General features: G+C 40.1%; 1 protein-coding gene across 1 annotated transcript in view; it reads left to right on the top strand.

Annotated features, from left to right (window-relative positions):
• The window catches only part of LOC124857446 (arf-GAP with GTPase, ANK repeat and PH domain-containing protein 1-like), a 29,039-nt gene extending 9,034 nt beyond the window's left edge, over positions 1-20,005 (top strand). The window contains exons 3-20 of the mRNA XM_047348705.1: positions 3,565-3,623; positions 3,710-3,797; positions 5,337-5,422; positions 5,541-5,682; positions 5,768-5,902; positions 5,982-6,103; positions 6,260-6,418; positions 7,892-7,975; positions 8,225-8,329; positions 8,411-8,558; positions 9,617-9,739; positions 9,846-9,983; positions 10,162-10,221; positions 10,917-11,068; positions 11,465-11,555; positions 13,485-13,707; positions 13,826-14,129; positions 16,487-20,005. Coding sequence (XP_047204661.1) covers positions 3,565-3,623; positions 3,710-3,797; positions 5,337-5,422; positions 5,541-5,682; positions 5,768-5,902; positions 5,982-6,103; positions 6,260-6,418; positions 7,892-7,975; positions 8,225-8,329; positions 8,411-8,558; positions 9,617-9,739; positions 9,846-9,983; positions 10,162-10,221; positions 10,917-11,068; positions 11,465-11,555; positions 13,485-13,707; positions 13,826-14,129; positions 16,487-16,768 — 2,501 coding nt within the window. The 3' untranslated portion in view covers positions 16,769-20,005. The remainder of the gene's footprint in view (positions 1-3,564; positions 3,624-3,709; positions 3,798-5,336; positions 5,423-5,540; positions 5,683-5,767; positions 5,903-5,981; positions 6,104-6,259; positions 6,419-7,891; positions 7,976-8,224; positions 8,330-8,410; positions 8,559-9,616; positions 9,740-9,845; positions 9,984-10,161; positions 10,222-10,916; positions 11,069-11,464; positions 11,556-13,484; positions 13,708-13,825; positions 14,130-16,486) is intronic.
• Positions 20,006-23,392: the final 3,387 nt, after the last annotated feature.

The following is a 23,392-nucleotide window of genomic DNA, read 5'->3' as shown; positions in this document are numbered from 1 at the left end:
GCATAGGAGCAGGATTTGGGTCCACCAAAAGATGGCGGTTGAGTAGAACTCACTGGATAGGTCCTATCTACTGTGAAGTTAAAGCAAATGCAAAAAAAAGCTTGGTTATTAAATGACAAATACTTTTCTACCTAAAATGCTGACCAAAAAGAACCTAAAGACCTGTCTCACATTTACCAGAAACCATCTTTATGATCCCCAAGGCTTTTGTGAAAAAAAGTAGAACGTTTTGAAAGATGTTTGTCATGTTACATCTGGCGTAAAACTAACACAGCATTTCAGTTCTACCTAAAATTTTCAATTATAAGAAGATTTTAATTTGTCTGAAATATTTTAATTAATAATAAAAGTCTCAATCTGCATTAGGCACCTTAGTTGGCCAAATTTGTATCAATCTTGAATTCCTGTTGGGGGCCAAACAAAATCAGTTTACGGGCCACAAATGGCCCACAGGCCCCACTTTGTACACCCCCAGTATAGGGGTTTCTAATAGAGAATAAATCTAATAATTAAGATATGACATAATGCTGTTCTACCAATATAACACATGTATACAGTAAAGAAAGGATATTAGACTTTAGAGATTATCGCAGCTTGTTTGCTAAACAGACAGCAGGATAACATTTCTTTAGGTTATCTTTCAGAAATCAGTTTTTATTCTGTTAATAACGGAAAATCAAGCAGTGAACTGCATGCTGTATCGACTTAATTTAACTAAACTGAATATGACGTCCTTGGCTGACTGACGCATTTTGATTTCAAACTCTAGGGATAAATAAAAGAATAAAGCCCTTATTAAACCTTTTTTTAATAGATGGTTTGTTTTTCATTATATCTGCAATAAAAAGTAGGACATAGTGAAGACAAACATATCCTGCATGCTCTCTGACTGATTCATGTCTGAAGCTGCATCCTCTCTGAACCCTGTGGGTTTTAGAGATTTAGGCTGAGTCCAGAACAGGACTGGGTGTCGGAAACTCAGGAGACCTGGTAGGAGTTGTCCACAAACCTTTAGATCAGTTTAAAAAACATTCCTGTTATTTTCCTAGTCAGTTTAAGTTAGGCATCCCAGGTGACTCAGGTTAGCTTTTGGCTTGTATCATATATACTGCTCTTTGGCAGTTTTGGTATCATTAGATTAAAGTTTTTTTTTTAATCATAATAAGTCATGTTCACCTTTTGATTTCATCTTTTAGGATTAAAGATGATCAATTTGACAAGCTGTGAAAAGCATTTATATATTTTACTATTTACTTTCAAAAAATGTCATTTGGTTTAATTATTTTCACAGCTAAATATATCTTAAATACCTTTTTAGAATCGTATGAGTGTGAAACATCATAGCATGACCCTGCTGTTGTAATAGCCATAAATCAAGAAGCGCAAGAGGAAACTGATTAAATCTGCTAGGATCACCACAATAATTTGACTCTGTGGCTCAAAGGTAATCTGACCACACCAAGAACATTTAAGATGCCAAAGAGGTCATTCTAGTTGTAACAGACTGAGGTCCTCCCCACAGTAAGGCTAGAAGACAAACACTTTTCAGCTTTAGATTGAAGAAAAGTGGGTTTTGGAGGTGTATATCTTTATTTAATTATGAACATACATTTTGAGTTTAACAATAGGATTTTCACTCTGAGTTGATCGGTTGTTCTCTTTGTACTCGAAGGTCCGGTTTTCTGAGTTTCGAGTAAGAAATACAATACGAATGCCTCCTGAAGTGATTCCCACTGGGAAAGTCTGTATCCAACATGGATAAAACATAGAGACTGTACATTTGTCAGTAAAATTACAAAACCAGTAAGGGATTAAATGAGCAGTATCCACCATATGTTTACATTGTACAGCATCTTAGTTATGTCAGAATCAGAATCAGCTTTATTGCCAAGTTCGTACATACAAACAAGGAATTTGACTCCGGTACACTTTGCTCTTTGGTTTTGTTTTTGTATTACAGAATATACATATTTACAATGTACAATATACACATATATAATAAAAAGGTGCATTTGCAACATCTGTATGCTGTTGTTTTGTACTCTATTGAATGTTCATCAGAGAAACAGCCTGGGGGAAGAAACTGTCTCTGTGGCGGCTGGTTTTAGTAAACAGTGCTCTGTAGCGGCGGCCTGAAGGTAAAACTCTAAACAGTTTATGTGCAGGGTGTGTGGGGTCTGCCGAGATTTTAGCAGCTCTTTTCTTGACCCTAGACCTGTATAAGTCCTGGATGGAGGGAAGGTCAGCTCTGATTATTCTCTCTGCAGTCCTGATTATTCGTTGCAGTCTGGACTTGTCCTGTTTTGTGGATGAGCCAAACCACACTGAGATGGATGAAGACAGGACAGACTGAATGATGGCAGTGTAGAAGATGACCAGCAGCTCCTGTGGAAGGTTGAACTTCTTGAGTTGCCTCAGGAAGTACAGTCTCTGCTGGGCCTTCTTCCGAACAGTGTCTATGTGTGAAGACCTTCTCAGGTCCTCAGAGATGGTGGTTCCTAAGAACTCGAAGTGGTCCGATACAGTGTTGTTGAGGATGGTGAGGGGGGTGTATTGGGGTGGTGTTCTCCGAAAGTCCACCACCATTTCCACAGTCTTCAGTGGGTTGAGTTCAAGGTAGTTCTGACAACACCAGTGTACCAGCCGATCCACCTGCTGTCTGTATGCAGACTCATCACCGTCCTGGATCAGTCCAATGACAGTGGAGTCATCTGCAAACTTCAGGAGTTTTACGGGCGAGTCTGCTGAGGTGCAGTGATTTGTGTACAGAGAGAAGAGGAGTGGGGATAGAACACACGCCTGGGGGGCACCAGTACTTATTGATCTGGATCGGGAGAAGATGCTCCCCAGTCTCACCTGCTGCTGTCGGTCCGTCAGGAAGCTGTTGATCCATGGACAGGTGGAGGCTGGGACGTTGAGCTGGGTGAGCTTCTGGTGGAGGATGTCTGGTATGATGGTGTTGAAGGCCGAGCTGAAGTCTACAAACAGGATCCTGGCGTACGTCCCTGGATGGTCGAGGTGTTGCAGGATGAAGTGTAGACCTAAGTTAACAGCATCATCTGCCGACCTGTTTGCTCGGTAAGCAAACTGCAGGGGGTCCAGCAGGGGGCCTGTGATGTCTTTCAGGTGCTTCAACACCAGCCGCTCAAAGGATTTCATGACCACAGACGTCAGGGCTACAGGCCTGTAGTCATTTAGTCCTAGGATGGTGGGTTTCTTGGGAACCGGGATGATGGTGGATCGTTTGAGGCAGGAGGGGACCTCACATTCCTCCCATTCAGTACCTTCCTAAAAGTTACATTTTTACGTTTATTTTATTTTTCTTGTAAATCAGTCTAAAATGACCCAACTACAGCCATCTCAGTATTTGGTACAGCTGTTTCACCCTTTAATGTGTGACCTCACTCTAGCTATTCTTTGTAACTATAAACTGTAAAGGTTGGAATCGGTAGCTGCAGAAAACGGAGACCTGTGACCCCTGATCAAACACAGAACATTGGTATCATTTGTACATAAGCATAACTCTTTCCCTTCTGTTTTGTTGGTGTCAATCTCTCTCCTCAGTTGTGTGCACCAGCAGTCAAGAATGGACCATGAGTCAACCTGTTCAAGAGCTTCATCTGGTAAGCTCGAGGCACAGTGTAGCTTTAGCAAACCTCTCAGCTGGGCTTGATGCTGGATTAATGTTTGTCTGTGTGTGTTTCTGTAGGGTGTGTTGGGGGGACTGTGCAGTGGGAAGTCCGCCCTCGTCCATAGACACTTAACAGGAAGTTATCAGCCGGAGGAGATCCCAGAGGGTCCGTTTAATAACTTTTTCATCTGTAGCTGTCCCTCATCCTGTAATACTGACATTTTGTAATGTTGTCACTTCTGTGTTTTAGATGGACTTTATGTAATAGACCAACATGAAGGGGTGCATAATTGTGAAATTAAATTAAAATTATATATGGTTTATATTTGTTTTACATCTGAAAAGAACCATCTGCTCTTGTAATCAGGCCCCTTTAGTCTGAAACCCCTAAATAAATTCAACCAACTGCCATCTACAGTCACCTTATTAACAAATTGAATCTATGTGCATGTAACTTATTCTCAATATACTCTGTAAAGGCCTCAGAGGTTTATTAGAGAACACTAGTGAACAAGCAGCATCATGAACACCAAAGAGCATAGAAGACAGGCCAGGAAGAAAGTTATGGAGAAGTTTAAAGAAGAGTTGAGCATCTCAGAGAGAACTATTTAGTTCAGAATCTGAAAATCATCTGAATATCTAATAAGGGCAGAACGAAGTCGGGTGTACAGTGAGCAACACGGGCTCCGTGTGCACTGTTCTCTGCTTTATAATTGAGTGTACTAATTTCCTATATTTCTGGTGAAAAATTCCTTCCTTTCCAAAACTTTCCAACACCATGGCGTCATCAGACGGGAAGACAGAACTAATTTGCCGTGGAGCTTTGGAAAAACAAAAAGAACAGAAGGTGGTGTTAAAGGCCAATAAACCACACTAGGGATGAAGAAGAGGAATACCCCTGTCATGACGAGGCAGAGAGTGGCCGTGACAAAATAAACGTTTTGGCCCACATGCTTGACGCTGTGGGTTGTGGATAACTGACACTGTGCCCTGAAGTACCATCTCAACAGTGGAACATGGTGGTGGTGGTGGCATCATGCTGTGGGGATGTTTTGTTTTTACATGGACAATGCAGGGTAGGTGGTGCGCGTTGGTGGGTAGATTTATGGAGCTGAATACATGGTGGTCTCAAAAGACAATGAGGTTCAACTTCCAGCTGGACAACAACCCTAAACATGTTGTCAATGCTACAATGATGATTTCAACCAAACAAATTAATGTGTTACAATGGCACAGTCAAAGTCCAGACCTGAATCCAATGTAATCTGTGCAGAGAATTAAAAGCTGACGTTGATAGATGCTCTTTAAACGTCTATGCTCTGTCTATCCATTCTGACTGAACACGTTTTAGCCTCTAGATGTGCAAAGCTGCTAGAGACATACTCCAAAAGACATGCAGCTGTAATTTCAGTAAAAAGTTGTTGTGAAAACTGGACTAATGGGGACTGAATGCAAATGCACAGATTCAGAATTTTATTTGTAACAAATTTTTCCTTCCACCTCACAGTTATGCATTAGTTTGTGTTGGTCTTTCACATAAAGTCCCAATAAAATAAACTGAACTTTAGGGTTTTAACCTGACAAACTTTGATGGAGTAAGAATACTTTTGCAAAGCAATGTAAACCAGGTTTTCCATCAATTTCACTAATATAGCCAGTCAAAATGTTTACGGAGACATTAAATACAATTTCTAATGTCAACCAGGACGGCAGTTCATCAAGGACGTGCTGGTAGACGGACAGAGCCACCTGCTGATAATCAGAGAAGAGACGGAGCTCCCAGGGGTTCAGGTGGGCTGCAGACTGACCTAAACTGGTTGAACTGAAAAACTAACATATTGAAAACATTTTCTGGTAGACGTACACGTATCTTCTGGTATTTCTATTTGTCTTCATTCTCGTCTCTTAGTTTACCAGCTGGGTGGATGCCATCATTTTGGTCTTCAGTTTGGAAAATGAAGCCAGCTTTCAGGAAGTTTACCAATTTTACCACCAGCTTTCACTGCATCGGCCTATCACTGAGATACCTTTTGTAGTTGTTGGTACTCAGGGTAAGGCTCTCCTACTCCACATCAGTTCAGATGCTGGAAAGATGGGACTTTGTTTTGTTCTTATGCAACCTTGTGCCTTTCCTAGATAAGATCAGCAGCACAAACCCCAGAGTAATTGATGACACCAAAGCCCGACAGTTGTGCTCAGATGTGCGGCGCTGCACCTACTATGAAACATGTGCGACTTATGGCCTCAATGTGAACAGAGTCTTTAATGATGGTGTGTACATAAACCTGGATGGTATTTTTTCCTCTTTTTTTAGAGTTAGATTTAAGCTTTTTTATTTGTTATTTAACAGCTGCTCAGAAGATCATGGCGGCCAAGAAGCAAGCCGCTTTACTTGCTTCCTGTAAATCTCTTCCCAATTCTCCCAGTCACTCTGGAGGCTCCACTCCAGTGTCTGGTGTCTTTCCAGGACAGGTAAAACTTACTGACTTCATATACTCCATTGCATGTATGTTTTAGGTCAGGATTTCTCAGGTATTGAAATAGTTGCTATATTAAAATCGTCTCCCTCCTCTTGCTCAGTTTTCATACTCCCTCCTCCCCTCTGCTCCGACTCTCTCCTTTCTGTAGGCCAGTAATGGAGGTCAGAGCAGTGATTACTCCTCATCGCTCCCCTCCACTCCTGTGATCAGCCATAAAGAGATTTCCAGAACGTTGAGAGGGGAGAAAGGGGACAGCGGCGTGCCTGGGTCAGTCCGCAGCGTCCGCAAGAGGACTCCGAGATTTGTGGTGAGTGCAGCACAAGCCAAGATTTTTTGTTTTTCTGCCCTTTTTTCCAAATAGGTACATAAATTAGAACAGCACTGAAAAGTTAATTAATTTCGATAATTCATGGTGAAAAGCTAAACTCAAATATTGTATAGATTAATTACTCACAGAGTAATATATTTTAAGAGTTTATTGCTGTTAATTCTGATGATTATGGCTTACAGCAAATGAAAACCCAATATTCTGTTTCACTGAAAATTAGAATATTACACTAGACCAATAAAAAAAGTTTTACCCCTTTGGGTGAATCAACTTCAGTGAGACGTTTCTTAAAGCCATCTACCAGTCTCTGGAATCGGTCTGAGGAACGTTTGACCCTCTCCTCACTTTCAGCTGTGAGATGTTTGATGGTTTCTTGCATGATCAGCCCGTCTCAAGTCAACCTGCAGCATATCAGTAAGATCAAGATCTGGGCTTTGACTCGGTCCCGTACTTTCCATTTCTTCCTGCTACAAGCGATGTTCTCGTCTTGTGCAACTGATGTGATTTTACCCTTTTAAAGTGGAGATAAATGTAGGGGTCTCCTCATTTGTTTTTCACCAGAAAAAGCTTTTTTCATATTTTACAGAAAGTTACAAAACTTGGTTTCTCAAGTTTTTTTGATAATTTATATTACTTGAATTTCTGTTGTTAAATTTGCTGTTAAATATCCATATTTTCAAATATGTTAGAAAAACTACAGGCTTTCAAGAAATATCCAAATATTAATCCATGACTGTATGTATGTGGGGAGTCTTCGTATTTATCTGAGCCTGTATGTATAATTTTGAACCCGTATGAATTGCAGAAAATCTACAAAACAATTTAATTTGTTGACCCAAATTCATGTTTAAGCATCATTAAAGCAGCTGCACGGTGGCGCAGTTGGTACTACTATTGCCTTGCAGGGTACTCTGGCTTCCTCCCACAGTCCAAAGACATGCCAGTTAGGTTAATTGGTCACTCTAAATTGCCCTTAGGTGTATGAATGAATGTGTGCGTGGTTGTTTGTGTGTTGCCCTGCGATGGACTGGCGACCTGTCCAGGGTGTACCCCGCCTCTCGCCCATAGACTGCTGGAGATAGGCACCAGCTCCCCAACGACCCACTATGGAAGAAGCGGTAGAAAATGACTGACTGACTGAGCATCATTAAAGCTGTATGTTGTAATATAAGTCCTTGATGAAAAAGAATAACCTAAAAAATCTTTAATGTGGTATTCACAGCTCTGACTGTGAGTAATCTTTTGATCAAAACTGTAGCTATAGAAATAGATAGAAAGTGCAGAAGGTTAGATCTGACCTTGTGTTTATCTGATGTTATTGCTCTGTTCATTGCCAGCCTTTCCAGTCTGCAGAAGCTTTCCAGTAACTGTGTTTCATCCTTTATTGAAAAATAATCCAAACTAATGACTCCATTCCTGCTACTGATGCAGCTTTTCTTTCCTTCTTTGCAGGGCCGGAGAGGCAGCGACTCAAACAGACGGAGCGCAGACTTTAAGGGCGACTTCGGCAGCGGACGATTCATCCCCATCAAACAGGTAGGACACGGATTTGTGTCTGATACAGAAACAGGTAAGACGTATCTGATGGCCCTCAGCGGCGGACACAGCATCAACAGTCGCTTCGGAGTCTGTGAAGCCAGTTTTGTCGTGTTGAGTCATGAAGTGCTGCAATCTCTCATATTGATGTGATGAATGGACGGTGGGTGTTGTTGGCGCCCAGCTAGGACACAAGATGTTGGAAATACATTCGTCTTCTTCAGTTGTTTTTTTTTTTATCACCATCAGGGTGTCTTGCTGAAGCGCAGTGGAAGCTCCCTTAACAAAGAGTGGAAAAAGAAATATGTCACTCTGTCCAATGATGGCATCCTCTCCTACCACTCCAGTGTCAATGTGAGTCTGCGTGTTCTAACCTAGCCCTGCAAAGCGTTTGGCTGATGTCTGAGACTGAAAGTCTGGTGTTTGCTTTGGCAGGAGTACATGCTGAACGCTCCGGGGAAAGAGATGGACCTGCTTCGAGTGACAGTCAAGGTGCCGGGAAAGCGACCCCCTCGCGCTGTGCCCGCATGCGGCCCCCCTGCTGGGCTTAATGGGCGGGTTAAAGATGTGCTGGGACCTGAAGGTAAAGACTCCGCTTTGTTAACGTCGAGAAGGAATGTAGGAAATTTGACCTTTAGACGTTTTTTTCTGCATGGAAATAAACCTTACATGTACAGGCATGAACACACACAAAAAGGCTGAAGGTAAAGATATATCTTAGCTTACATAGCTGTGATCCTGTGATGCATTATTTTTATTAACAGACGTGGGGAAAACAGAAAACAGACCTGGTTTGTGTTTTTATTACTGCAACTTTTATGCTTTTTTTTAAATGTTAAAGCAAAACTTGAAATGATTACAGTCAGCGTCTGCAGTGAAAATTTATTTCGTTCAAGCAGTTCTACAGATTAGGGTTTGTTAAATTGCAACCACACATCTGTAGATGACAGATCTCACTGTCTCATTTCTCAAAATCTAAGCCATGATTTGGTTGCAGTGGCAGGCTTTTGGACTAATATTCTTTACAACGGTGCTTCAGTGTATTTCCCACTCTCTTTTCACTAGATCATATTACTTGTTAATTTTAAAGACACTTTCACTAAAATTGTTTGAATTTTGCCTTTTCAGCCTTTCTGTTGTAGATTTATTACAGGCTGCTCTTAAGATTATTGCCTTGTTGGATGGCTCTGATTGCAAACAAGCTCAAAACATCAACCTCCCATCATTCTACGTGACTTAGCAGAAACTATTGTTACTATAAATAGTTAAAATCATATAGAAAGTAATAGCCTAATAAACCCTGCTCACTGACAAGATAGATAGATAGATAGATAGATAGATAGATAGATAGATAGATAGATAGATAGATAGATAGATAGATAGATAGATAGATAGATAGATAGATAGATAGATAGATAGATAGATAGATAGATAGATAGATAGATAGATAGATAGATAGATAGATAGATAGATAGATAGATAGATAGATAGATAGATAGATAGATAGATAGATAGATAGATAGATAGATAGATAGATAGATAGATAGATAGATAGATAGATAGATAGATAGATAGATAGATAGATAGATAGATAGATAGACAGATAGATAATTTAAAATATAATTGCTGTCATTTGTGTAGTTAGTACGAGTGGCCTCCTGCAAATGGAGGAGGTGGAAGGGATGGGAGGTGCTCTGTTCCTGAGAAGTAACGTTGGTGTTCAGCGCTGCCCATCTACGCTGTCTAACCATGCCCAAGGCGTTGGTGAGCACACCAGAACACATTCTTGGTTGGACGTTCAGCTTAAAACAACTTTGCACCAGTTAAATATAAAGCCTTTGACATACTCTTTCTGCACTCTTGTGGCCAGACTCTGCAGTCGAGGGAGTCTCCAGCTCTTCCTCTACCAAAGACATCGGCTCAGCCTCCCCGCTGACCGACAGGAAGAAGCATCGAAGGAAGAAGAGCATAAATCAGAAAGGAGACACAGCCGTGGGCCAAGCAGACGGTACAGTAAAGCAACTGCCTTTTTTTAATTGTTTTTCTTGTTTTGTTCTAATGCAAACATAATTCGTACTCTAATTCTTCTTACTCTTTCTTAATCCTTGCCAGGACATAATTACATATACACTATAAAATGTATTATTTTTTATCTCTTCACCAGTATGTTGTTATTTCTTGTGCAGCTAAACGGAAAATGTGGAAACTCAAAAGTTTTGGGAGCTCAAGAAACGTAAGCAAGACAGGTAATTATCAACTATTCCTCAACATGCTTTTAAAAACATTTAATTTGAATACTGTGTTTTAGGGAGACCAAATTACACTGCAGTGTTCAGTTACTGCTCCTCAGCAATCCAGTTTGGATATTTAAAACTGCAGGCCAAAATTCTGGACATAAATGACTTTGCCAAGAAGACTTGTTTATTCCTAATACATAACAGTGATGATTTCAGTAAATCAAAATTCACATTCTAGTTAGGAACATTGGCACGGTTCGGGTGAGATATCTGGATTTACTATAATACGTTGAGGTTAAAAATACCTTTAATAGGTTTTCCTCCAGGATTGCTCTGTATCTAGCTCCATTCATCCTTTTGTCAATTCCAAACAGCTTCCCTGCTGAGAAAAATTATCCCCCTACTATGATAATGTCACCACCATGTTTCACAGTGGGGATAATATGTTAAGGGTGATGTTTGTTCACTAGTGTCCTCTAAAAAACCTCTGAAGCCTTCACAGAACAGTTGGATTTATACTGAGACTAAATTGCGCACAGGTGGATTCTATTTAACAACTATGGTTACTTCTAATGCAACAAAGGGAGTTGTTGCATAAGATGTTATTTAGCGGTGTTACAGGTGGCTGAATACAGATACACGTCATAGTAAGAAATCAGAAGTACCACTGTGTGGAAATTTATGTTTGCTTCTGTGTGTATCAGATGAGGACAACTTTGACTTCCTGGTTGTGTCGAGCACTGGCCAGACGTGGCACTTTGAAGCCCAGAGCATGGAGGAGAGGGACTCCTGGGTCCAAGCCATTGAGAGCCAGATTCTGGCCAGCTTGCAGCTGTGTGAGAGCAGCAAAAACAAGGCAAGGAACCCACAACAGTACATGCAGAATATTTTCATCCCCACCTAGGCAGCTGACAAATCTAGAGGAAACTATTGCAGGCCCAATTGTACTGGACCGAAAGGTGGCAGTGAAGTCTGTATGATTTGATGGCTTAGTATAATAGGAAACCATCTCTAATGGATATAGAAATACTCATTGTCAGAATCAATCATCCAACCATAAGAACCAGCATCTGCTGACCTGAGGGGTCATTGGTCAAAAAGAAAATCAGGCAAATATTTTGGGCTAAAACTATTTAAGGCCAAAACTATTTAAGGCCATAAAAATCAGAAAAACAAACCAATTCTCAATTAATGCAAAGTGGTGTGCTGATTTTTTTGTTTCTTCTTACCGTCTTCTGTATGTTTGTTGCAGGATCGGAAGAACAGCCAAAGTGAAGCTGTGGCGCTGCACGCGATCCGCAATGCAAAAGGGAACAACTTCTGCGTTGACTGTGATGCTCCGAGTTAGTAATAACTCCTAATCGCTCCTTCTCTGTTTTTCCTTTTATAGCCACTATGCTATTCCACTGTACAAACGGTATATTTCTATTGTGATCATGCATCTTTACGTGAGATTTTCTTATCAGTTCATTTATTACTTTGATCTGACGATGAGGGCTTTTTTTTGGAAAGGAATAATATTTTTGCAACATTGCGTGGTTGCTCCATGAGTATGGAATCAAGGGTTCATTACTATGGGCCATTAGGTCTCTATACAAGCGGTGCAAGAGTCTGGTTCCCTTTTCTGACAGTAAGTCGGACCGCTTCAGGGTAAGGGTTGTACTTCGCCAGGGCTGCGCATTGTCACCGATTGCATTTATAATTTTTAGGGACAGAATTGTTCAGCGCAGCCAGGGGGCAGAAGGGGTCAGGTTTGGTGACCTCAGGATTTGTGTCTGCCATTTGCGATTAATGTGGTCCTGTTAGTGTCATCGCCGCCTCTCACTGGAACTGTCAGCAGCCGAATGTGAAGCTATTGGGAAGACGATCAGCACCTCCAAATCTGAGGCCATGGTCCTCAGTTGGAAAAGGGAGGTGGGGTGGGAGATGAGGAGCTGGCTTAAGTGGAGGAGTTTAAGTATGTCAGCGGTCTTGTTCACGATTGATGAAAGAAGGGAACATGAGATTGACATACAGAACAGTGTAGATTCTGCAGTATTGCATACTCTGTACCTGTCCATTGTGGTGAAGAGGGGCTGAACTGTAAGCCAAAGCTCTCTGTTCACTGGACGGTCTACATTCCTATCCTCACCTATGTACATGAACTTTGGTAGTGACAGAAAGAAGAACATCGCGGCTACCGGCAGTTGAAATGAGTTTTCTCCGCAGGGTAGTTGGGTTCTACCTTAGAGATACTCAAGCTACTGCCCCCACGATGGATGGATGGATGGAACATAGCATTTTGAGCTGCTTTCAGTGTCCATATCCTTTGTAAAGAAAGAGACAAGATTTAGATCTATATACCAAAAGTTAACCTAAAGTTTAAAATACCTTTATTCTTTTTTTTCTATGTGAAACCTACTTCAGTGGTGCCAACATTTAAGCAAAAGGCCCATTTGGGTTGGAAATCGACTGCAAGATTGGCAACAGGCCCCATATTAAATGCATGTATACATTTTATGAAGGACCTCTTTGGTTTAAAGGTTGGACCTATATGGGTCTTGGTTCTGTTACACAGTTTGAACTTATGGCCCAAACAAGACTGACTTAAGACTTATAGTAGGTGCCCATCTGCTTTTGCTGATATGGGCTTTATTTGTTCAACCCAAGTGGGTCCCATTGTGACCCCAGGCACACACAGTGTTGATCCAGTCTAAGCAAAGCACATATGGGTCTCGTATATGCATGTGTGCTGGATGACAAACTGTCATTGTAGAAAAATGGTTTGCGTGCATTCAAATGTAACTGTTATCAGGCTAATATAAAAAATAACTGAGCTTGTGAATGCACCACTAGTATTTAACACAACAAAATTTCCTCCATTTCTTTTATGCCTTAAAAGACTTTTTTTCCACATCGCCCCGTACTCTTGCATCAAGGCTAGTAGATGAACCCTGCTGATGACATCTGACTTCAGTTCTTGAATCATCGAAAAGACTTTAATTCAAAAGATAGAATAATATTGTTGTTAATTAACAAACCAAAACTATGTTTGTTATGAAAGATGCACTGAACCTATTGACATCTCATTTCAGTAGGAGGACACAGTGAAACAATGCAATTAAAGGAAATGTCATGTAAACTTCTCCAACTTCTCCATCTTTATAACCTTTTAGTGTATAAAAAGTCCAAATGCGACACATTTTACTTGAAAACTACCGATTTAAATCTGTATTTCAGTTTTAACTGATGTCTCATTCTGATTTGCTGTTTGCGTTTTATCTCTCCTGAAGATCCGACGTGGGCCAGCCTGAACCTGGGCGCTCTCATATGCATCGAATGTTCTGGGATTCACAGGAACCTGGGGACCCACTTGTCGCGGGTCCGCTCGCTGGCCCTTGATGACCTGCCGAGAGAGCTCACTCTGGTTCTCAGCACCATCGGCAACCACATGGTCAACAGTATATGGGAGGCACGTACAATGGGCCACCGGAAGCCAGCACCTGATGCTACACGGTAAATGATGGACTGTTTGAAAATTCCATATTGTGCTTGTGCAACATTTTCTTACACATTTGTTAAATATTACAGTCTGCCATCTACTTTTTTCCTTGTGTTGCCCGTGCCTTCTTAGAGAGGAGCGGGAGTCGTGGATCAGAGCCAAGTATGAGCAGAAACTGTTTGTGGCACCGTTGCCTCCTCCCACACCCAGCGAGGGCCCAGACATCAGCATGTCGGGCCGTCTTCTGTTGGCAGTGATGGAGCGCAATCTGGCCAAGTTGCTGCTCCTTTTGGCCCACTGCACTAAGGAGGACATCAACGTCCCTCCCTTCCTGTCGCTTCCCTCCAGGTCGCTCCTCGCACTCCGCCTGCCTGGCTCTGCCCTGCACGCTGCCTGTCAGCAGGCTGATGTGGTGATGACGCAGCTTCTAGTATGGGTGTGTTACACCTCCTCTAGTCATCCTGCTGTTGTTTTCACAGAACTTACTTCACCCGCAGTGTCTTGCAAAAGTATTCATACCCCTTTGAACCCTTTAACATTTTGCCACATGAAAACCACAAACTGGAATCGTATTTGACATTTTTTATAATAGACTAACACATATTTGTGAAATGAAAGGAAACCAACATGGTTTTTAAAAAGATCTGTTCAGATAAAGCTCTGAAAGTGTGATATGCATTTGTTTTCACCCCCACAGCTTCAGCTAAAGATAATTTGGGGTATGTCTCTGCCAGCTTTGCATATCTCAAGTATGACATTTATGCTGATTATTTCTTAAAATATGCCCCAAGCTCAAACAGATTTTGTAAAACATCTGTGAGCATCAATTTCAAACCTTGCAACAGATTTTCAATTGGGTATAGGTCTCGAATTTAACTAGGCCGTTCTAACATATGAACATTTTAGCTTTGAATTTAAATTGAAGGTCGCTGTCCTGCTGAGCCTCAATTCTTTTGCAGCCTGTATCAGGATTACTTTTGTGTCTTCAGCTCAATTAATCTTTATCAACTCTAACCAGCTTCCCCGTCCACAGCATGATGCTGGCACCACCATGTTTCACCATCACAATAGTGTGTTTAGGGGTTTAGTTTTTCACTGCACATAGTGTCTTGCATGTAGTCCAAAAGGTTTAACTATACTCTCATCTGACCAGAGCACTTTCTTCCACATGTTGCTGTGTCCCTTAGACTAGGGAAAGGAATTTTTCATACTTACAGTTTTGTGAAGTGAACAAACAATGGTTGTCCTATTTATAAGGTGTCCCACCTGAGCCGTGGATCTTTACAGCTCCTCCAGAGCAACCATGGGCCTCTTTACTACATCTCTGAATAATGTTCTCTTCATCATTTGAACTCTATTTATTAATAGGTAAATTCTAGTGTCATGGAGGGGTTTGTGGGTGGACCAAAGCACAGACAAGAGCTTGGCAGCAGCATTTTGAAACAGTCTTCAGCTTTATTCAAAATGTTATGAACGTAGCAAAAATGTAGCAAAAATCACAGCAGGTACAAGCATGAGACAATCCAAAACTTACTTGAGTTTACCCTGCAGGAACGTGGCAAAAACTGAACCTAATCAGCAGTTGTGAACAGAGGAACCAGCGACACACTATGAAACAAAACCAACTAATATACCGATGGAGACAAAGGCAGGTAATCAAAGGAACTAAGAACAGGTGTGACAAGGAGGCAGGGAGGCTGAAGGAACAGGTGGAACTAATGCATAGACTAACGCATGGCAAAGGGACTAATAAACAATAAAGAGAAACACAGACCAAGCAAACCTATAGACAAAGATAAATAATCAAATGAAGCATAAGAAACTAGAATAACCATGAACTAAAGGAAACAGAAGAATAACAACAACCTAAGACCTGGCAACCTAAGTATAAACAAAGGACCCATAAAGAGACCCAGATAACAAAAGTTAACAAACCTAAAACCACACTGATGGAAATAACTGGAAACAAGGAGAGAACATGAGGACTAGAATAAATACAAACAAAATGTAAACGATAACTAAAGCTGACCTAACAGGAGGGTGGACTAGAACTATAGAAACTAAACATAAAGAATCATGCTAAAAGGGACTACAATTATAAAGGAGACTAACACAGAGAAAGTAGATAAACTGATCAACTAGAAAAGTGCAAAAGGAGAAAAAATACCTAACCATAAATAAACACGGGAAACTGAGCTAGGAAATCCAAGGAAACCAGAGCACTACAATAATGAATAATAATAATAATAATAATAACAACAACAACACAGAGAAAACAATACTAAGTCATAACTAAGAAAGCAACAATAACCAAAGGAGCAATGAACGAGGAGAGTGACAACAAACACTAGGACGAAATAAACAATCAGGAGTAAGAGGAAGTAACCAAAACGTCTACAACTACCAAAATACTAAATATAAACATAAAATGTGACTAAACACAAACAAAGTCCAAACCCTGACATCTAGAGCAAATTGGTTGCACTGAATTTTTATTTAGGGGTACCAGGAGTCAGGGGAAAAATGGAGTTTCAAATTGCACTATTGAGACGTTTATGTGTGAATAATTTTCATGTGTTATTTTCCTCTTACTTTGCAATAATTTGTGTTGATCTATGTAATAAAATCCCACTAAAATATGTTTTACTTCGTGATGTATACTGTGACAGAATATGACGTGGTTAAAAGAAGTATCAATATTTCTGCTAGGCATTGTTAGTCAAACATTCGTCCAAACATTATCAAACTGCCCACATTAACGAGGCTTGTTATCCTCACCGTTTCTGTCTCCAGTACGGCTGTGACGTCCGTCATCGGGACGCTCAGGGTCAGACAGCGCTGGCTCTGGCTCAAAGCGCCGGAAGCCAGGAGTGCATCGACATCCTGCTGCAGCACGGATGCCCAAATGAGCCGGCCCCCACTCTAGGCACGATGGTCGGTTTCGCATCGACCGTAACGTCCAGCTTCCCCGCTGGCATGACGCCGAGCCTGACGGTTGCCACAACGATCAAAATCACACAGAAGAGCGGCGGCACCAGCTTGGGTTACAGCACATCCAGAAGAGCTGTGTCATAACTGCAGTGTGGCGTGTTTTAAAGTGTGTGTGTGAGTTGGTTGCTGCTTTGCCCTCTTAGTGTCCTGTCCATCCACATGGCCCAGCAGGCCTAATGGACATACTGACAGATACCGTCCACCTGGAGTCAGATGACATGTCTGGAGGTGTGTGTGTACCAGGAACGGAAACTGGAGAATACACTGTTCTGGACCGATTTTATTCCTTTCTTTCTGTTTTTGGCTACATGTCTGTGCATTCAGATTTAATTAGAATGTACCAAACTGTTTACCAGAGTCATATCTCATCATGCAGTCAATAGTAGACTTTCTTCTCCACTCAATTATGAATGGAAAACCGCCTGCAGGCCTCAAACAGCTTATCTGAGCAGCTGAAGCCCAGAAGTAGAAGAACTGCAATAAGTTTACTAACCTGAGAGTGGGATGTATTGAACTCGAAGCATACAAGATTATGGCTATTATTAATTTTGACAGTGAATGTGAGTTTTAGATTCATCGGAGCTTGTCATTAAGTGCATAAATTAAGTTCTGTGTAAGTTGATGTGAAATATGTTAGTGGCTGGGAAGGGATAAAACAGCTGTATAGAAATGTCTTGATAAAATGTTAAAATACTACAAATTTTAAAGTGTTTAATTTTCGGTTTATTACTGTATGATTTGTACAGTTGTTTCTGTGTATAAAACATAAAGGGTTACTCATTGCTGTTCAGAGATTACCTGTACAGAGTTTTAGTTCAGTTTTAGTTTCTTGCTGAACTCAGATTTTTATGTTTTGTCTGTTACCGGTGTGTCTGATGTAAAACATTGTATAGACAGCAGCAACTCATGGTAAAGTGAGTATAGTACAAGATACATGTGCAGTGCTGGGAAACAAGTTTTCACCCCCTTATAGATTTCTTCTATTTTGGTTTTTTGATCTGATTATTATTATTATTTTTGATTTTATTATCAGACAAATAAAACCTGAGTTTAATCAAAATACACTTTAAAATATTTAAAAAGGAGAAAGCAAACCAAATCACCCTGAGCCTGTCACTGCCCCCTAAACCCAATAACTCGTGACATCCTCAGCGGGATCAACTGTAAGTGTTTGGGAAGTGAGTCTTTTACATCATTCTAGAGATAATTAGTCCCACTCCTATGTGCAGATTCATTTTAATTCAGTCACACTGGAGTTTTTTTCTACATGGAAAAAAACTCCACTATTTAAGGTCATGACACAGCATCTTATTTGGATTTAGGTCTGGACTTTGACTAGGCCATTCCAAAACATTCATTTTAGGGAATGTTTGAGTCATTCAGAGGTGGACTTGCAGGTGTTCCTGCCCTTGTTGTTCTGTTGTATAACCCAAGTCTGTTGGGGTACAAGTGACAAACTTGGTCGAAGGGGACGTTCTCCTTCAGGATTTACTGGTAGAGCAGAGCAGAATTCATGTTTCCATCACTCACAGCAAATCATCCAGGGCCCGAAGCAGGAAGGCAGACCAGACAATCACGCTACCACCATTATGTTTGACTGTAGGTATAATTTATCCTGAAATCTTGTTAGTTTTACACCAGCTATAACCTTCCCACACTTTCCAAACAGATGCACTTTTGTTTCTTCTATCCACCGAATATTTCACCAAGAGTCTTGTGGAACTTCAAGGTGTATTTTGACAAATGTTAGATGGACCTTTATGTTGTTTTTGGTCAGCAGTGATTTTCGCCTTGGAAGTTTCCCATAGATTAATTTTTTTTGGCCAGACTCTTTTTAAATAGTTAAATGATGAACAATGACCCTAAACGAGGCAAGTCGGTCCTACTGTGCTTTAGATTTCTTTCTTGATCCTTTTGTCAGCTCCTGGATGAATCATTGATGCACTCTTGGAATAATTTTGGTATCTACTTGGATAGTTCATAACTATTCCATGTTTTCTTACTGTAGAAAACTGTAGTACCAAAGTTGATCTGAAAATGTTAGGTATGCAGGAAAAGCAAAAATATGAGAAATATGTAAAGATGAAAATACTTTTTCCCATCACATTATATAAATAAGTTGACTTAATGACTTAATTTTTGGCTTAATGTAGATAAACACTAACGCTGATGTGTTTTTTTAGAGGATACAATTTTAAACTATTATTCCTGATGTGACTATTAGAAATTAAAGATATACTTTAAATAATAAGAGGTTACAAATGTATAAAACATGACCTTTAAATGAAGTTTCTAAGTGGCTGAACACAGACACACAACAGAGGAATGTTTTCCAAATTTATTTTAAAACAAAAAGTATATTATTATATAATTATCAACTCTACTGTACCTGATGCAGTATTGGAAGTACTTTTATTGTGACCAAAAGCTGACTTTTTCTGTAATGTACACTGTTCTCTTTTCATGGTTGGTTGTTTTTTTTTACCCATTTAGTAAATCAAAAGGCATTCATTATCAATACACTGAGGTCACCTATGCTGTGCTGTTTTTGTAATTTTCATGTGTTCAGATTTTAATTAAATTTTTTCGCCACTAATAAACTGAACTCACAATTAAGAGGTTGAAAGAATATTTGTATTACGCGGACTCAGTTCTGTGGAAGTTTCATTCCTTCATCAGTTTATATTCAACCAGCATTTCAACACAGATCTCTGCTGGCCCCCGATGTATTTGTACCCCCTTGAACAAACCTCAATGTATTTTATAAGGATTTTATGTGACACAAGACAAACCAGTGTGAAGTGAAAGAAAAAGGGGGCTCTGTTGGCTTTGTTTCATGGGTTCTGGGATGGTTGGGGATGTCGATCGTGTACCCTCTTTTATGTGGCATAATCTTGTTGCGCTGGGCTGGCTGGTCTGCTCTTTTCTTTTGGAGTGGGGCCACACTCTTGGTTGTCGCTGTGCACTCCTCATCTTTCGTAAAGATGTGAATAAAATATTTAAAATAAACAATTCTTATGAAGACTTGGTGACCCCGAGACACCACTCTTTGGAGCAGTTTTGTAGCAATGAACCTTTGGAGATATGTTCCCATCCTCCTTACTGTGGGTGCCAAGATAAACTTAAGTCATCATCCAGTTTTGTTTGTCACAGTTCCAATTATTTTAAACTTTTTAGTTTTTGCTCTGACAATAGATATGGACTGAATTCTTTCTTTTTTGTTTTGGCCCTGTGTTTTACATCTTTATTTTGTTGAAAGACCCAATCGGGACCTATTTTCTGTTTGCTGGTAGACTCCAATAAATTTGTATTAGAAATGCACTGGTATTCAAGTGACTTCATGATGCCGGGATCGGTGAAAGGTTCCTAGGGCCTTTGGAAAAGAAACAAGCTTACAGCATCACATATCCTCCACTGTATTTAAGAGAATAAGGTCCTTTCCATAAATTAATCCTTTGTTTCTTGCCAAACCCAGGTGAAGTCTTGTCAGTTAGTCAGTCTCATCTGAATAGAGCACACAGCTCTAACTGAAGTCCCTTTAACAGAAAGGAGAGGCATTTTTCTAAGCCGCATCCCAAAGGTGATTTAATGTTTATTATAGAGACATGATGACACTCATTGGTGCCGATATTTTCTTGTCACATACCGAGTGACCAGTAAATAATTAAGTAAATTATAATTAAATAATTGCATTTGTTTTGCTGGGATTGTTAGAAGTGTCAATAATTTATATAGTTTGTTAGAAACAATTAATTCCTAAAGTGGTATTTGTGTGCCTACTATTTAAATGTGCTTACATTTTCCAAAATCATTCAGTGTGAGATTATGCTGCTTCTACAAACAATTAATTTAATGTAATGGTTTTTACACACATCTTCACTCAAGGTGGCAATAATTGCATGTGCTGTATCTAATGCCCAAAAACAGTTTAGACAAAAAAATAAATGTAAAGTTTCTTGTTAATGGCATATTTTGCCCTAATTTATGCAATACAACAAAAATAAATCAATTCATTTATTACTTTTTTTATACCAATCCTGTTCAGGCTAATGCCTACCTCCAGTGTTAAAGCGTGAGAGATTCTGAACCCCCTGGACATGCTGGTTGTCGATCATAGGACCACCATATAGACATATATATGGGTAAGAAAGATAAAACAAACACAAAGGTAGTGACAATAGATTAAAAAACTATGAAATAATGTTTGATGAGGTTATGTTTTTTATCACCCACAGGTTTAATTCAGCTTCTGAAAAATGCCTCGGTACTTATCCAGTAATATTTTGGTGAGTCACAAGGCTAGACCACTGAGATTTTGCACATTTAAATCATGTGTCCATTATCTCTCGTTCCTACGCCTGTCATAGCCAACCGCCTCTGGCTCTTACACCAATATAAAAGCCTTAAATGTACATTAATGTTTGTCGTGACGCAAGGTTTCTATGCATTAACCACACAGTAATATCCCTCTGTGTGCAACTAGCATTCAATGCTCTTCCTCATACAGTAAACTCAAGTACTGCATATTTAAGTAAACACAGCCAGCCTTCTCTTGACCTTCAAGTGAAAATGCCTTTCTTTATACTTCATGGTTTTTCTTACCTGATAGATAAATGAGACAGATGAAAGAGGTACTCGTACTCGTCGTCTTCCGCTTTATCCGGGACCGGGTTGCGGGGGCAGCAGACTCAGCAGAGACACCCAGACGTCCCTCTCTCCAGACACCTCCTCCAGCTCCTCTGGGGGGAGCCCAAGGCGTTCCCAGGCCAGCCAAGAGACATAGTCCCTCCAGCGTGTCCTGGGCCTCCTCCCAGTGGAACGTGCCTGGAACACCTCCCGAGGAAGGCGTCCAGGAGGCATCTGGTATAGATGCCCGAGCCACCTCAACTTGCTCCTCTCAATGTGGAGGAGCAGCGGCTCTACTCCGAGCCCCTCCCGGATGGCCGTTGAAGGAGGAGATGAAGGAGGTATGGGCAAGAAATAACAAGTAAGTGGCTGGTTCTCAACTTCTTTTTGGTTATTTTGCACATAATACAACCTGTTTGACTCAAAGCACTCCTACATTCAAAAGGCACAAAAAATGTGCAAAGAAAATGAATTATCAACACTGAGGTCAGCATGGATGGGTCTCTAACCAATTATAAATTGTGTCCTTGAAGAATTTTGGATCATTGAATGGTACTTAGCCGCTGAGGTTACAGAGGGCTTTTAATTCTTTAGTGGTTTGAGTCCAGTGAGGGAGAAAAAGTCTGAGTAAAAATTCAGAGCTTGTTGCTGTAATGTGGAAGGAGGTTTCAGCTTTGGGAGAAGTACAGTACATGTATTCAAGTCAGATGTTATATATTTCAAGTCACTTGTTTTTTTACTGCATATTGTTTCCTTTTTTTGAATCGTCTTATTATTCGTGTGAAGCAGGAGCATCAGGAATGTGTGCCAGGAGCACTGGGACAGGAGAGGTTCTAAATAAAGACAAAAAATTATTAGTCCATCAAAGAGATTAAATTTCAAAGGGGCACCTGTACGGCGAGTGAATAAGAATCACTCTTTTTAATCCAGTGACTTGTAAGAGATGCACACTCCTGATGAAACTTAACTTCATGTGGTCAAATTTTAAATGTAATAAACAAATAGTGTATTGCTGGAATTTAAAAAAAACTAATTAATACAAACAACAAATATTATGTTGTTTATCTTTCTGCAGGGTTCGTGCATTAAAGGCCACTGAAGGCAGACAATTTCTACAATTGAAAACAAACAGTAATGTGCAAAATTATTCTTCACATACGTTACAAACTTGAATCTACTTTATTGGGACTTTTATGTAATGATCCGACACAAAGTGTAATAATCCATGGATCTCACTTTTTTTTTTTTTTTTACAAATCTCTCTGTTACCCCTAAATAAAATCAAGTGAAAGCAATGGTTTTCCTATATTTTGTTTTGTAACAACTAGACATTTGTTCTCCTGAACACACCATCCCCACTGTGAAACATGGTAGTGGCACAATCATGCTGTGGGAGATGCTTTTCTTCATCAGAATTAACGAAGCCAGTCAGAGTTGACAGGAAGATAAATGGAGCGACATAAAGGGAAAACTTGGAGGACAACCTGTGAAAGACTGGGGCGTAGTGTTGCTCTGTGACTGAACTTATTGATGTGAACTTGTTTGTTTTTTAGGATCTTCTGAAACTGGATAACTCCAGTGCATTACTGGGTAGTATGGACAATAAACTGCAGAGGAAGTTGTTAATTCTGTGTTTACATTGTCTTCCTTTAGGTATGTTTAGAAGGATATTGGCTGTTTTGTTTATTTTTTGTTTATAAAGCAATGTAAATTACACTAAATACTTTCAATTGTAATGGCAGTGAAAGGACCCTGAGCAGCTGAACACAAATGCACACCACACCTTTCAGATTTTTGTTTCCACAAAACCTATAAACATAATGCATAATGTTGTTTCCTCTCCTCTTTATGTCCTATTATCACATAAAATTCCAATAAAAGACATTTGAGTTTCTGGTTTTAACTTAGTGTTGTGAACATCTTTGCATGGCAACGCACTGCTGCTGAACAAGCTGAACACTGCAGGCCAGGCTTTCATTATTTTACTGAAAATTGTATGAAAACATGAAACACATCAATAAACGTATTCAATTAGAGAGGTGAAATAAATTAAGGACAGAAATAACAGCCTTTTTTCTCTCG

This window comes from Girardinichthys multiradiatus, chromosome 20 (genome assembly GCF_021462225.1).
Source record: "Girardinichthys multiradiatus isolate DD_20200921_A chromosome 20, DD_fGirMul_XY1, whole genome shotgun sequence".
NCBI classification, from domain to species: domain Eukaryota; kingdom Metazoa; phylum Chordata; class Actinopteri; order Cyprinodontiformes; family Goodeidae; genus Girardinichthys; species Girardinichthys multiradiatus.
The sequence above is the reverse complement of the archived record's forward strand: the minus strand, read 5'-3'. Positions and strand labels throughout refer to the sequence as shown.